Source organism: Callorhinus ursinus, unplaced genomic scaffold (assembly GCF_003265705.2).
Source record: "Callorhinus ursinus isolate GAN/ISIS: 27379988/994484 unplaced genomic scaffold, GSC_fseal_2.0 scaffold92, whole genome shotgun sequence".
NCBI lineage: Eukaryota > Metazoa > Chordata > Mammalia > Carnivora > Otariidae > Callorhinus > Callorhinus ursinus.
This window is the reverse complement of record NW_027397154.1, coordinates 2,426,584-2,440,728: the sequence shown is the minus strand read 5'-3', so window position 1 is coordinate 2,440,728 and position 14,145 is coordinate 2,426,584. Positions and strand designations below refer to the sequence as shown.

The 14,145-nt window shown below is 47.5% G+C and overlaps 1 protein-coding gene across 6 annotated transcripts; it reads left to right on the top strand.

The window, feature by feature from the left end:
* Window positions 1-604: 604 nt before the first annotated feature.
* On the top strand, window positions 605-8,839 carry CHTOP (chromatin target of PRMT1). 6 transcript variants are annotated; one of them, XM_073888681.1, is made up of 6 exons: window positions 605-733; window positions 2,079-2,232; window positions 2,857-2,940; window positions 4,804-4,990; window positions 5,791-5,928; window positions 7,606-8,839. In XM_073888681.1, the coding sequence occupies exons 1-6, from the start codon at window positions 669-671 to the stop codon at window positions 7,809-7,811; spliced, it is 834 nt and encodes a 277-aa protein (XP_073744782.1). In that variant the 5' UTR covers window positions 605-668; the 3' UTR covers window positions 7,812-8,839. The 6 variants fall into 6 exon arrangements, with proteins under 6 accessions (XP_073744782.1, XP_073744785.1, XP_025714719.1 ...); XM_073888684.1 differs by lacking the exon at window positions 7,606-8,839 and adding an exon at window positions 5,134-5,211 and having other exon boundaries at window positions 5,791-5,922; XM_025858934.2 differs by lacking the exon at window positions 2,857-2,940 and having other exon boundaries at window positions 4,807-4,990.
* The last annotated feature ends 5,306 nt before the right edge of the window (window positions 8,840-14,145 follow it).

The window sequence follows — 14,145 nt, the reverse complement described above, 5'->3', positions numbered from 1 at the left end:
CTTCGGTGCGTTTCCGCGGCCAGGGGGGAGTGGCGGGGCGGCTCGGCGGGCCCCGGGGGGCGGAGCCGGCGGCGGCGGCGGCGGCGGGGCGGGGTCCGGGCGGGGTCCTCCGGCGGCGCGGTCGCCGGGCCCCCGGCCGGGCGCCCCCTCGGTGGCGGCGCCGGACGGAGGCCGTCCTTGACGCGGGTCGGGGGCTCCCGGTGGCGGCGCCGGACGGAGGCCGTCCTTGACGCGGGTCGGGGGCTCCCGGTGGCGGCGCCGGACGGAGGCCGTCCTTGACGCGGGTCGGGGGCTCCCGGCGCGGGCTGCGTGCGAGGAGCGGCGAGGCGCCCTCGGCCCGCCCCCGGGCCTCCGTCGGGGGTGGGGAGGTGGGTGCGCGTTGCCTGTGTCCCGAAAGCTCCGCGCGGCCGCGGCCTTGCCTTGCTTTGGCTCGGGCCGGGTCGGCCGTCGGGGGTGGGTGCGCTGTGTCGTGCGGCCTGGAAGCCCGTTCGCGGTCGCCGCTGTGGATGTAGCGGCCGCGGCGAGCCTTAGCGGGGCCCTCGGGAGCCCTGGCGCGGGCCGTTCGTCTCCGCTCGTGGCCGGGGCGTGGAGGCCTGCGGAAGCGGGGGTGCCAGCTCTGATCCGCGCCTTCTGCCCTGTTGTGCTTTGTAGATTCTCGGGACCTGAAGATGGCTGCACAGTCAGCGCCGAAAGTTGTGCTAAAAAGCACCACCAAGATGTCTCTAAATGAGCGGTGAGGCAGCCAACAGCAACTTCAGCTCGTTCATAAGAAAACATTACGTAACTTGGCCCTGGGGTCCAGTGCACAAAAACCAGTTTTAAACTAAGTACCAACAGAAGGCTACAGACCTCTGTTTTTAGTTGGATCTTATGTGGTACACAAAACAAATTGGGCGGTTGTTTCAAAACCCCTTGCCAGTAGATTTTTATGTTAAGCTGTCTGACACATTTATCTGGTGGGATGTATTTTAAAAGACTCCTCACACCCTCCCTCCTCTCACATGTTTTTTACGTTGATACAGGGGTGGTGCAGCTCGGTAGCATGGAACCTTGGCTGCAGTAGGTTTGCTGCCCAGTCCGAGGCCGGCAGTGCTGTGTCTGGCCTGTAAGAGGCAGGTAGCAAGCTGTGGATATGTCCAAAGGCCCCTGAATGCCATTCTTGGGCCTTGTAAGAGGCACTTGCTTTGCTCCATTTCTCCTCCTTTCAGTCCTGCTTTTAGTTTGTTTCTGTGTTGGATTCTTTTACAATTAAGTGTTCTCTTTTGTGCCGCTAAACTTATTTGACAGGAATAACAGAGGAGTGTCTTCACAAGCTGTTGAGTGATTAAAGTAATCTGATTTTCTCAGAAGTAATCGCTTGGAGTTAGGAAAAGTAATCCTTTCAGACTAAGAAAATTTAAGGTACTTAAGGTACAGATTTTATTTCCCAGAGCTCTGTATTGAGTGCCTCTGACCAGTGATTCCACTTAGTTGATGTTAGACCCCTGAAAGAGTTACTTGATTTTTTTTTTTCTTTTTTGAAGCATATGTGCTGCTGCTTATCTCTTAGGGTACGATATCGTGATTCTCCATGTTTACATGTTACTAAGCAAATAATACAAATTACATAAGAAGATAAGATGCACTCCTGTAATTCATATGGGTGTACTATTTCCGTGGGCTCTGAAGATGCTCTAGTCCTTCCTTATATTTGTTCTTACAGTGCACCCTCAGGCTCCCCCAAGATTTTGGCTTTCTTTGTTTGTCTTTGAAACTACATTTTCTGTCTTTTGTTGTCATCATATCTGCTTACTGCGTGTTTTTCATACCTTCCACCTCTCTTAAAAGCCGTTACCTGAGCCCTTGTTACCACTTTTGATTGAATGTGCTGCTGCACCTAGCTGCGTTTCTGAGTTTCTGATTCTTGCAAGTTTGTGGAAGCAGAGGAGTCTTTAACCCACTTCAGCCTTGATCTAAGTGTACCACTTTACTTAAAGTTCGTGGGATCTGGAGCTCCTGGTCTAGCAAGCCATGAAAATGCCAATAAATGTTTTGTAATAAAGCTTTTATTTAAACATCCATTCTGTTCGACCTTGAAGCTTTACTAATATGCTGAAGAACAAACAGCCGATGCCAGTGAATATTCGGGCTTCGATGCAGCAACAACAGCAGCTAGCCAGTGCCAGAAACAGAAGACTGGCCCAGCAGATGGAGAATAGACCCTCTGTCCAGGCAGCATTAAAACTTAAGCAGGTGAGAGGATGGGTCTTTATGCTGCAGAAGCAGCTGGTGATCTCTGTCAGGCAGTCCACTGAGGCTGCCAGGACATGAAGGATGATTGCAAGGTGGCTCAGGGCAAAAGCAGAAACTTCTCTGGAGGAAAGAGAAGTTCAGAGAATTCCCATTTTGTCAGGTACCAATAAGTAACTTTTTGTTGTCTTTCTCTTTTAGGTAGTTTGCCATCAGTGTGGCCTATTTCTGTGTTATCAATGAGTATATTAATCTCTTTTTTTCTGATCCTTTGCCCTTAAAATCAGTTCACTGGATTTTACCACAAAGAAATTTTGGTTTCTGTTTTAGATGACCTTCTGAAAATCCTTTATTTATTCCATGTTAAATAACTTACAAAAGAGGGAAATAATCTTATTCTTTCTCCCACAGCACAGGAAGTCTGAACAGCCTTAGCCAAAGATTTCCAATGCTAAAATATAGAAAGAGTAGGGTGACCTTCATCTCCACAGCACCTAAGTTTTGTCAGTAAAATAGAGGGAGAGCATTGAATAATTAATTTAAGAATTAGTGGTTCTCTGTCAAATTTCCAGTAAGAGGTAATCCTTACTCAGACCTGAAATAAAACCTGCTCTTTATTATTCATAGACTTTATATGCAAGTCCGGACAGTGGCTGTGGAAGGATATGTCCAAGCTGTGGCTGGGCGTCTGGAGGGCGATGCCATGCAACTGTAAGGACTTTAACTGGTAGCACTGCATGGCTGTGCATAAATTCGGCAGTTAAATATAACACCCTCCCACCCCCACCCTGAACTGTTGGGCTCACTGACCAAAAATAAACAAGGCCTTCTGCTTCAGCCGCCTTAAGCCATGGAGTTCTGTATTTGTCCCTGACTCAGGAAAGCAGTGAAAAGGGCCCCACCATTTTCCAAGAGTAGCTATTATAAATTGCTGAAGATAAGTCTCTGACACATCGTTCCAAAGGACCTTTCTAGAAGAAGCCTTAAGTATAGGCTGGGCAGAAAGTTGCCTCTGGAGCAGAACTATCTGAGAGAACTTTCCATAGTGAAGGAAATACTCTACATCTGCTCCCCAAATATGGTAGCCACTAGCCAAGTGTGACTGTTGAGCACTCAAAATGTGGCTAGTGTGATTGAAGAGCTCTTCAAATTTTATTTACTTGTAATTTAAATAGCCACATGTGGCTAGTGGCTTCCTTAGCACACTGCACAGCTCTGGAGTGAAAACAAGGTGGTATAGTAACATCTTTTAAGCTTGCTGACTGTGTTAGAGACGACTGTTGGTGGCAACAAAGGATTAGGAAGGGAGAACTTCTAAGCACTGTGCATTCTCCTCTGAAGCACGGATTTTGGGAGAATATACTCCGGATCATCGAACAGAAGGGATTTGTAGCATGAAGTCCTGAACTCCTACTAATTGTGTGCTGTCGGGAGTGATGCGACAGGCTCTTCAGGCTGGTTATGTGTAGGTGTTCAGAGCCTGTCCCTCTGCTTAGAAGCAGTTTATTATCTTGTGCTAGAAAGCTAATAATTCACAGCATGTGGTTGAAAAAAAAAAAAAAAAAACATTGGTAAGCCATTTATGGGTGAAGCCTGAGGATACACAGAATTTATTTTCATTCATACTGACTGATGGCTTTATAGGAAAACAGGTTTGCTGGGGCCTTGGTTGTGTTCAAGGCAACACAGTTACCTTTCCTTTGAAGGAATGTAATTCTCTGAGATGTGGTCTTACTAGTTTCCTTGAGGGACAGATTACTGAAAACCTCCATTAGTGGTATGTCCTTATTCTCAAATACAGCCCTGAGTTTTGTGATTATATCACCTGTCTTAATTCTAATGAAAGTTAACTTTCTCTCTGGAGATACATTTGCGTATTTTGAATTAAAGGTTATTGTACTGGCTTAATGGAGCTGTTTGCAAGGGGAGACATGGAATTAATAGCAATTTAAGAAATGTAAGGAAAGGAGGTTTGACTTTCTTGTGTTTATTTACATCTTAAGGTAAAAAGTGGACCGTCTGGAGATAGATACTCAGAGGAAAAATGGAACACACTGGCCTCTTTGACTGAAAAATCAAATCTTGTTTTTAAGTGACACGAATTCAAATGAACTTAAAATTTAAAATATTTCCCAGAGTGTGATGAACTTCCTATGGTGTTTGAGTAAGCCTTTGAAGACAGTGGTAGCCCTTGGGCAAGTATGAATCAAGTCGTATCGTTGTCAACCTGTGGTTCAAAAACAGAATCCAGGATTTGAAATACGGAGTCCTTACTAAAGCTTAAGTTCCGAGGAGTGGTGTATGGCTTCTGTAGCCAAACTTAGGTAATTTGTGTTGATGCCAAAGTCACAGGACCATAATTTAGCTTTCATAAAGGCTCTGGATCACAGTTCTGCTTTTATACCGTGTCCCGAGGCAAAGGCTAGTTTCTGGTTTAAGACCTTTGTGACATGTACAGCAGGTTATCTCCCTCCACACAGCCATCTCTCTTGCTGCTTTTTCTCTGCACTTGGAGTTGCTGAATGCCACTAGAATGCTTTTTTGATCTCAATCCCCCAACACCTTTTCTTCCAGAAGAGCTTAAAGCAGCGCCTGGGTAAGAGTAACATCCAGGCACGGTTAGGCCGACCCATAGGGACCCTGGCCCGGGGAGCAGTCGGAGGACGAGGCCTGCCCATAATCCAGAGAGGCTTACCCCGAGGAGGACTGCGTGGGGGACGTGCCACCAGAACCCTGCTTAGGGGCGGGATGTCGCTCCGAGGTCAGTGCTGTGTACCTGGTGATTCCTGGGCCTACCCCTCCCTTTTCTCTTGGGCTGCTTATGGACACATTTGTTTTAACATCTTGAAGCCTGAATTTGTATTAATATAATTAATAACTTTTGAAATCACATATTTTTAATAGTGCTGCATGTCTTTTCTCGATACCATTCCCTTTCTGATAATGTGCAATGGTGAGAGGCTATGACCTGCGTAACGACAGGTAATTCATGTCATCTCCATTCCGTCTAAACACCCTGCTGCTGCTTGAATCAAAGCACGTGCAAGTTCTAGAAATAAGTCAGCTCTAAGAAATATTTGGTCCCTTGGCCTGTATCTTAACTAACCATCTCTGTGCTAGTGAAATACACTGTAATATTTGGAAAAGAGAGGACAAGTTGACCCATAGCTACATGTTACATTTTGGGCACTGTTAACACTGTTCCCTGTGTTGTTCTTGTCCCTTGTAAGAATGTATTGAGAGCAGGAACCGTATCATTTATCTTTAAATCTACAGTAATGCTAGGCACTTACCTGATTATTCAATAGATATTTATTATAATGTACTTAACTAATTAACTCCCAGCTTCTTCCAAAAATGGGTTTGTGGTCAGACTTGTTGAATTGATTGAATAAAGAGCAGTTTGATCTATCTGTTCACACTTGGTGTACAGCTTGTCCCACCCAACCTAAAAATTAACTGAATTAACTCTCATTTAACCCTCACCGCCTTCCTTTGGTTAGAGTCTACTTTGTCTCTCTTGGATTTACCTGCATATACATTGTATGCCTCCTCTCCAAGGTCAAAACCTGCTCCGAGGTGGACGAGCCGTAGCTCCCCGAATGGGCTTAAGAAGAGGTGGTGTTCGAGGTCGTGGAGGTCCTGGGAGAGGGGGCCTAGGGCGTGGAGCTATGGGTCGTGGCGGAATCGGTGGTAGAGGTTAGTCAGCTACCAACTTCAGAGAATAGCTCCCCCTTATTTCTCTCCCTTCAAAACTCAGAGCCACCTTTCTGCACAGCTTCAAGTCATAGGCAGGCTTATTTGTTTGTCTTGTTTTGTTTTTTGAAACTGGCTTATTTTCTAAATTCACATGCTGGTAGTGCAAAAAGTCTGTCATGGGTTGTCTAAGAGCCAGTCAGGTACACATCAGAGCCAGATTATATTCAGTCTTTTTCCACGTTCTTACAGTTTAAATCATATTATTAAAATGACAGGATGGTCAGTTTGAGGTTTTACCTTTCTGTGTCCCTGCCCCACCACCACACACCCTATCCCATAGTTCAAAACCCCACTTTGAGTCTAAGAATAAAGAAGAGGGAGATGTACAGAAATGAAGCTGAGTTAAAAAGGATGATGAGATTGGAGCTGGATATTGACTTTGAAGCCAAGTAAAGTCAAGGGTAGTTTCTGTCTACAGGAAATCAGAGATTTTTTTTTTTTTTTTTTTTTTTTTTTTTTTTTGGTCAAAGTAGAAAGCAAGAAGGTACCGTGTCAGTTAACTGACTGACTTTTGTTGATAATGTTACCTTTGAGACTTAGTGATACTTGTTTTGTGACCTCATGACCCAGATGGAAAAGAATTTAATGGTGTTGCTGTCATTAATCCAAATCTCGGAGTTTTCTGATTTTAGAGCTTGGTGGAAAACTCTCAACAACACCTGTCCAAGGGGGTAGAAAATCTGTTCCTGTAGCCCCTGTGAATATCTGCTTTGGTCCTTTTATAGTGTGTGGTGGGTCTTGTATAATTTATGACCTTGAGATTGCCAAAGGATAATAATTGTTAGGAAAGGAAATTTGATAGCCAAGGACTTGGTTTCTTCTCTCCCATGATATTGTTGGCTTAATGAGTGAAGTACAGGCTAGTTTGGGTTTCAGGATGAAATAGTACATTTCCACATTATCTTGACTCTTGACCTGGTTTCTGAGAGAGCATCACAGGCTGGGCGGGGTGGGTGTCTAAAGAAGTTTTTCAAAAAGCTGCATATGTTTTGTTAAGTGAATTGAAACCACCTCTCAGATAACCATAATTATAACGTGACTAGAATCTGAGATAGAATTGGCTGGGACTACTCTAAATATATCCCCTGTCTTCTCACTTCGTTCCTATGTCAGAATAACTCCTCAGTCTCCCGATGTGGGGTCAGCTCATTAGGTTTAATAAATTTGAGGAGAGGTGAACTAATTTTCCAGAAAGATCTTCAATAAGCCTTACTTTAAAAACTAGCCCTGCACCCGTTTCTCTGTGCCCTTGTTACTTCCTCCCTAAGTGAGGTTATCTATAGTGTATTTTAATTATGAGCTTACAGTGGGTTTCAAACTTGAGATAATTTCTTTGTTTTAGGAGAGGTTGAGATTCTTTTAATTGTCAGTTACTTTCCCTTTGTCAACAGAATAAAAAGTCTTTAGCATTTAGAGATGAGCCTGTAAACAGGGATTCATTATGTGTGCTTTCCATGTGTTGCTTTCTACCCAGTGTGTTTCCTGTTTTTCCAGATTTCTCCTCTTTGCCCTGCCCTTTCAGCCTTTCTCAGCTAGGCCCTGCTGCTCTGAGGGGCATTTGCCGTAACACCCATTAAACCTACTTGTAACTGTCTCCTTTTTTTCCCCTTGGGCCAGGTCGGGGTATGATAGGTCGGGGAAGAGGGGGCTTTGGAGGCCGAGGCCGAGGCCGTGGACGAGGGAGAGGTGCCCTCACTCGCCCTGCACTGACCAAGGAGCAGCTGGACAACCAGTTGGATGCATACATGTCGAAAACAAAAGGACACCTGGATGCCGAGTTGGATGCCTACATGGCACAGACAGATCCAGAAACCAATGATTGAAACCTGCCCACCCTCCTGTGAGAGACTCTTGTTCAAAAGTCACCACATCTGTAAATGACCTTGAGATAACAGATGGAGAAGAAACCTGATTGATGCTGGAAGGACCTATCACAATGGGCTATGGACTTAACTCGCCACCAGTTTGTGCATTTAGTGTGTTCCTTTTAGTTTTTTGATACTGTGTTGTATGAAACCCTTTTTTCCTCTGACTTGGGTTTTATTTTGTTGTGTTTGGGGTTCCCCCCCAATCGCTCTGACTTCTCTTTGAACATGAATGTGGTGGTCTTGTGGCTAGAAACCCTCTTCCCACCTCTGCCTCCCTTCATCTGTCAGATGCTCTCGTGTTCTAACATTTCCTCTTATCATCTCTTTGTCCCCACGAGAAAAGCCCCAGAAAGAACCCATCAGTGTTCCTTCCTGATGCCTGGGTTTCTGAGAGATGGTTCTGTTCTACATGATCTTTAATATAAAGCCTCTTAGAAGTGTTTAGAAAATGTGGAGCTCAAATTCTGCCACATTGATACATTAGTGTAGTAAGTTAGGGACACTGACGTAGCCACAGGGCCACATAACAGGTTACACGTGGTAGCACCTCTGATTTGATTAAAGTTACTTCTGTGTACATTGACACCACATAATGAGTGTGCTGGGCTGGGTGTGTGCATTTTCTACCCCGAAATGAGATGTATAAACTTAGCTCTTGGCTTTGTATCCTGTCCAAAGAGCTACTGTTGGGTTGGCTTACACTTGTAATAGGAAATGGCCATTTGGTTTGGCAGATGCTTCAGAGAAAGGGATAGAATGATGGCAGATGCCTTTTAGGAGTCAGAACATACCCATGCTGGAATGCTATTGTCCTTATGTTTATCCCAAACCAGTCCTGGGCTTCTCCATTCACTGGCTTTGTTTGGCCCTCTTTTTACTTCCCTTTGAAGGTTTAAGTTCAACTATATTCTGTCAGCTGTTCCCGTTTTCAGTGGAATCTTGTATTTCTGGTTCATCATAACAAGAAATCATTCTCAAATCTAGTCAGGACTTTCTCTTTTGTTGGGCTCCTTGAAATGCTGTGGTCACTATAGCAATACCCTGACCTACCCCTTGTGGGATTCAGAGTCCTTTTCTTCATAGGTGTATTAAAATCAGGGGGGGGCGGGGGGGCAGATAGAGATAGGGCCTTGATCCAGAAAGTGAATTTGCCCTCTGAGTAAGCCTGGCAGAAAGGTGAATATCCACACAAAATAATGTTCTGCCTGTTTGGCCCATAGGAAGCTCCAGCGGAATGATCTTAGGCAATATTCTGGACCCTGGCGCTGGTGTCTCTTTTCCCCTGTGCTGTGGGAAAGAACCTAACCACCTCCAACCAAACCAGTTGCTAGTGAGACACATGGTTCCCTGAACTGTTGGGAGGTGTGTGTGGCATGCGGGGAAGGGAATTTTGGTCCAGACAGCCTGGACTTGAATCCTGTCTGTATGACTTGGGCTGCTTAGCCTCCGGATTGTAAGGCAAGTGGCTTAGTCCTGTAGGAGAGTGAGGTTGGGACCAGGTGGTGGTAGAGGACAGCCACGTTGAAAAAAAATCCCACCTGGTCTGGTTTCTGAGTGTGCTATAATCGCTTCTCTTTATTAAAAACGGACTGGGAGGCTGGAGGTCTTTAGGTCAGACAGCGGTTCATAACATGTAATTGGAAGGGGTGGAAAGTATTTGTATTTGGGCAAGTCCAATTGTAAGGGTAGTCCCTTAGGTAGACCCAGACTCTTGTCAGCTCCCAAGACTTGGGAGGGAAGTGCTGCTTGGCAGTGGACGGGGTGCCCTTTTCAAATACATCCACTGGTTACACCAGGCACTTTACAGGACACCTTTGGGAAGAAGGAAAGGGAAGTACAGGGTGAGTAGGTCCCTCACCCTCTTCACACAACTTCCCATGATCCATTTCTCTGGGGTTGTTCCCCAGTCTCCCTAGATAGCAGGTGCATGCCCCCAAATAGGATATTTATTTTTAGAGTGGGCACAAGGCAGGTGGGGAATGCCAAGCCGACTTGCCACTGAGCGTGGAGCCCAATGCTAGACTCCAGGACACCAAGATCATGACCTGAACTGAAACCATGTCAGATGCCTAACCAACTGAGCCACCCAGGTGCCCCAATCTGGTGCATTTTGAACCACTTCTTCCCCCCCACCCCTCTTTTAATCCACTGAGATCCTCTTAAGAAAAAGATTCACGGAAGGATTTGAGGCATACGTGAGGAAAAGGGAACTTGGCCAGGTGGGGGGGGAGGGGCCACAGTGCCCCACACACATCTATGCCCATGTCTCCCCTTTTACTTGCAGATAGCACCACGTGTGGCAAGTTTCAGAGTAAAAGCAAAATGTTGAGGGAGTTGGGAAACGGGAGAGCAGGACGCTGGAATGGTGGCCCTGAGCCCGTACTGCCCTCCAATTCATTGATGGGATTTGCTTGGGAGGTTCATTTCAGGACAGTCCCTGAATGTTCCCACCCCCTGAGCTGGAAAAGGGAGGGTGGGGGGTTCTGCTGAGTGTGGTTTAGTTGCTCCCTCATAGGTCAGCCTCTTTTAGCCCAGACTGCCCCTTCCCAGGGTGCTTCAGCCCTACCACCCTGCTGACTCCAGGCTCCTCTTGCCCACAGGTGGCCATCAGGACGACTTGCCCCATGTCCTCCACACCCATCTCTTGCATGGGCCCAACTTGCAGCGGAGTGAGCTAAGACCAGGTTGGGGCCGCCGTTTCCAGCATCTGTGTGAATCTTTACTGTGAACCCTGAGGGGGTGGGGGTGGGGGTGGGGGGCCTGCTTTGAAGGTCCCAGTGGACCCTCCACTATATCCGTCCTACCTCATGAAGAAGCAGGATTCCCAGCAATGGGCACAAGGAACTCTACCAGCTTCAGGCCCTCCTGGCCCTCCTGCTGCTCACTGCAGTTCTGGGCATCTGAGCCCTGTGGCCACTTCTTCCACCTTCAGTCCCAGCTGAGTGTCCAGGGTAGAGAGGAACAAGGAGATCGAGGCCAGTTCCTGGGTCAGCCTTTCACTCCTTCAACCACCATCTGCCAAGGCCTTGCCATGCAGACACTGACAAGGTGTGGTTTGGTAGGAGGGTTAGGGCCCCAGCGGGCTCAGTAATGACTCGATCTCAGGCATGTGAGTTCAAGCCCCACTTTGGGTGTAGAGATTATTTTAAAAATTTCTGTAAAGGGGGGCGCCTGGGTGGCTCGGTTAAGCCACTGCCTTCGGCTCAGGTCATGATCCCGGAGTCCCGGGATCGAGTCCCGCATCGGGCTCCCCCTTCTCTGTGGGGAGCCTGCTTCTCCCTCTGCCTCTGCCTGCCACTCCCCCTGCTTGTGCTCACTCTGTCTCTCTCTCTCTATGTCAAATAAATAAATAAAATATTTAAAAAAAAAAAATTTCTGTAAAGGGGGTCTTGGGACCACAGAAAAGAGATTGGTGAGCTGGACCTTGAAAGTCAAGGGAAAATTTGGGGTGCCTGGGTGGCTCAGTCGTTGAGCAGCTCCCTTTGGCTCGGGTCATGATCCCAGCTCCTGGGATTGAGCTCCACATCGGGCTCCCTGCTCAGCGGGAAGCCTGCTTCTCCCTCTCCCACTCCCCACACCCCCGCTGTGTTCCCTCTCTCGCTGTCTCTGTCAAATAAAAAAAAAAATTTTTTTTTTATTTATTTGACAGAGCACAAGCGGGGGAGTGGCAGGAAGAGGCAGTGGGAGAAGCGGGCTCCCCACTGATCAGGGATCCCAATGCGGGGCTTAATCCCAGGATCCTGAGATCATAACCCTAGCCGAGGACAGACGCTTAACCGACTGAGCCATCCAGGTGCCCCAAGCATCTGACTCTTGATCTCAGCTCAGGTCTCAATCAGGGTCGCAAGTTCAAGCCCCACATTGGGCTCCACATTGGGCCTGGAGCCTATTTAAAAAAGAAAAAGGAAAGTTTCACAGAGAAGGGGGGAAGAATCTCCCAAGTACAGAGAACAGCAAATACAAAGGTACAGAGGCCTAAACGTGTGTTGCATGCTGGGGAGTGAGTGTTCAGTGGTCCTCCAACCTAGGGTGGGAGGCACGACTGACAAGGTCAGGTAGCCCAGAGCCTAACTGTCTGCTAAAGAGCTTGGGCTTCATGCTTCGGGTGGTGGGGAGCCACTGCGGATTTTCAGGTGGGGTGATATACACAGTGCTGGTGCAGATGGGTTAGCCGAAGCCACGGTGGAGGCTGGGAGACCCTCACGGCTGTTGTGTTAGTCCAGTCACCGGAGTGAACCTGAATCTGGGCGGTGGCAGGGTGGCTGGGGAGAAGCCCACACCCTCAGCGGTTTCCGCGCTGACATCTGGCTGTCTTGTCAGACATGAGAAGGCAGTCGGGGCGGCCTGAACAAGCTGCCAGGGGCAGCAGGGCATGTGTGGTTCCCTCTCCCCTTGATGACCCCATGATGTCTGATCTGGAACCAATGGCAGCGTTGCTGCCCACCATCTAGTCCAGCCTCCACCACAGCCTCCCACTCCTCAAGGTTCCAGGCCTCCAGGCAAGAGGGCCGCTTCCTCCCCTCTTAGGGGCTTCCTGGGGGCTCCTGTAGCTCCAGCAGCAGGGCTATGCCCAGATCAGCACTGTAAGTGGGGCCGGAGAGGCTGTGACCTGGGACGAGGACCTGCCTGGCCTCTGTAACCCCTCTCCTCCGACAGTGGACCGTGCCGTCCATCGCTCTGAAGCCCCAGTACCTTTCCCACCAATTCCCCAGGCAACGTGGGAAGAGCCAGAGAGCCCCAGCCTCCACTTCCCTGGGCTCTTGGGGACCTCTTAAGGATTCGCTCCCTCCCCACAAACACAAAGTTGCCACAATGGTGTATCATCTGATTTCTGACCCAGGACCTTCTCTAGACACCATCTCCAGCCTCTTATTTTTTTTAGATTTTATTTATTTAGCAGCAGGAGACAGAGCGAGAGAGGGAGCACAAGCAGAGGGAGTGGGAGAGGGAGAAGCAGGCTTCCTGCGGAGCAGGGAGCCCGATGTGGGGCTCGATCCCAGGACCTGGAATCATGACCTGAGCCGAAGGCAGACGCTTCACGACTGAGCCACCCAGGCACCCCTATCTCCAGCCTCTTCATAGGAATCTCCACACCCCCAGGCTCCTGATGTTCTGTCTCCCATTTTTACCTGGTCATGCCAGTGGGAGAGAGATTCCAGGTGCCACCTGGCTGCCCTACACTCCTGCCTGGGTGGGCTCTCAACCTGCATTGTACCCTGACTAGTGAGGGCCCTGACTGACCACATGGCCCAGGGGCAAAGGACAGCAGGGTGACCCCTGAGGGTGGACACGGAGGCCAGGTCAGCTCTGGGGCCTGTGATGGTGACAGCAGTCCTCAGTCATGGTCCTCTTACTGTGTAGGGCAGGCTGGCCAGCAGGCCTGGTGTAGATAAGGCTCCAGGAAACCTCTTAAAAATATTCACTTGATTATTTAGTTTCGATTTATTGGATTTCTTTACCCTTTAGTGTAAGGTGACTATCGGCTTAAGATTTAAACATATCCATGGTGTGATCTTGTGGTTTATAATAAGAACTATGTATTTAGGGCCCCTGGGTAGCTCAGCTGGTCAAGCGCCTGCCTTTGGCTTAGGTCATGATCCCAGGGTCCATGATCCCATCGGGCTCCCTGCTCTGTGGGCAGCCTGCTTCTCCCTCTCCCTCTGCCTCTCTCTCAAATAAAATCTTAAAAAAAAAAAAAAGAAAGAAAGAAAGAGAAAGAAAGAAAGAAAAAGAAAAAGAAAGAAAGAAAAGAAAGAAGAAAAGAAAGAAAGAAAAAGAAAGAAGAAAAGAAAGAAAGAAAAAGAAAGAAGAAAAGAAAGAAAGAAAGAAAAAAAGAAAAAAGAAAGAAAGGAAAGAAAGAAAAAGAAAGAAGAAAGAAAGAAAAAAGAAAGGAAAGAAAGAAAAGAAAGAAGGAAAGAGGAAGGAAGGAAGGAGGGAGGGAGGGAGGGAGGGAAGGAAGGAAGGGAGAAAGAAAGAAAGAAAGAAAGAAAGAAAGAAAGAAAGGAAGGAAGGAAGGAAGGAAGGAAGGAAGGAAGAAAGAAGAAAGAAAGAAAGAAAGAAAGAAAAGAAAGAAAGAAGGAAAGAAGAAAAAGAAAGAAAGAAAGAAAAAGAAAGAAAGAAGAAAGAAAGAAGGAAGGAAGGAAGGAAGGAAGGAAGAAAGAAGAAAGAAAAGAAAGAAAGAAAGAAAGAAGAAAGGAAGGAAGGAAGGAAGGAAGGAAGGAAGAAAGAAAAAGAAAGAAAGAAAGAAAGAAGAAAGAAAGAAAGAAAGAAAGAAAGAAAGAAAGAAAGA

Excerpts from the sequence above, each read along its gene's own strand:
- CHTOP (XM_073888681.1), top strand. The coding sequence starts at position 669 with ATGGCTGCACAGTCAGCGCCGAAAGTTGTGCTAAAAAGCACCACCAAG. Across the intron at positions 2,233-2,856 it reads CAGCATTAAAACTTAAGCAG|ACTTTATATGCAAGTCCGGA; the intron begins GTGAGAGGATGG and ends TATTATTCATAG. Across the intron at positions 4,991-5,790 it reads GGGCGGGATGTCGCTCCGAG|GTCAAAACCTGCTCCGAGGT; the intron begins GTCAGTGCTGTG and ends CTCCTCTCCAAG.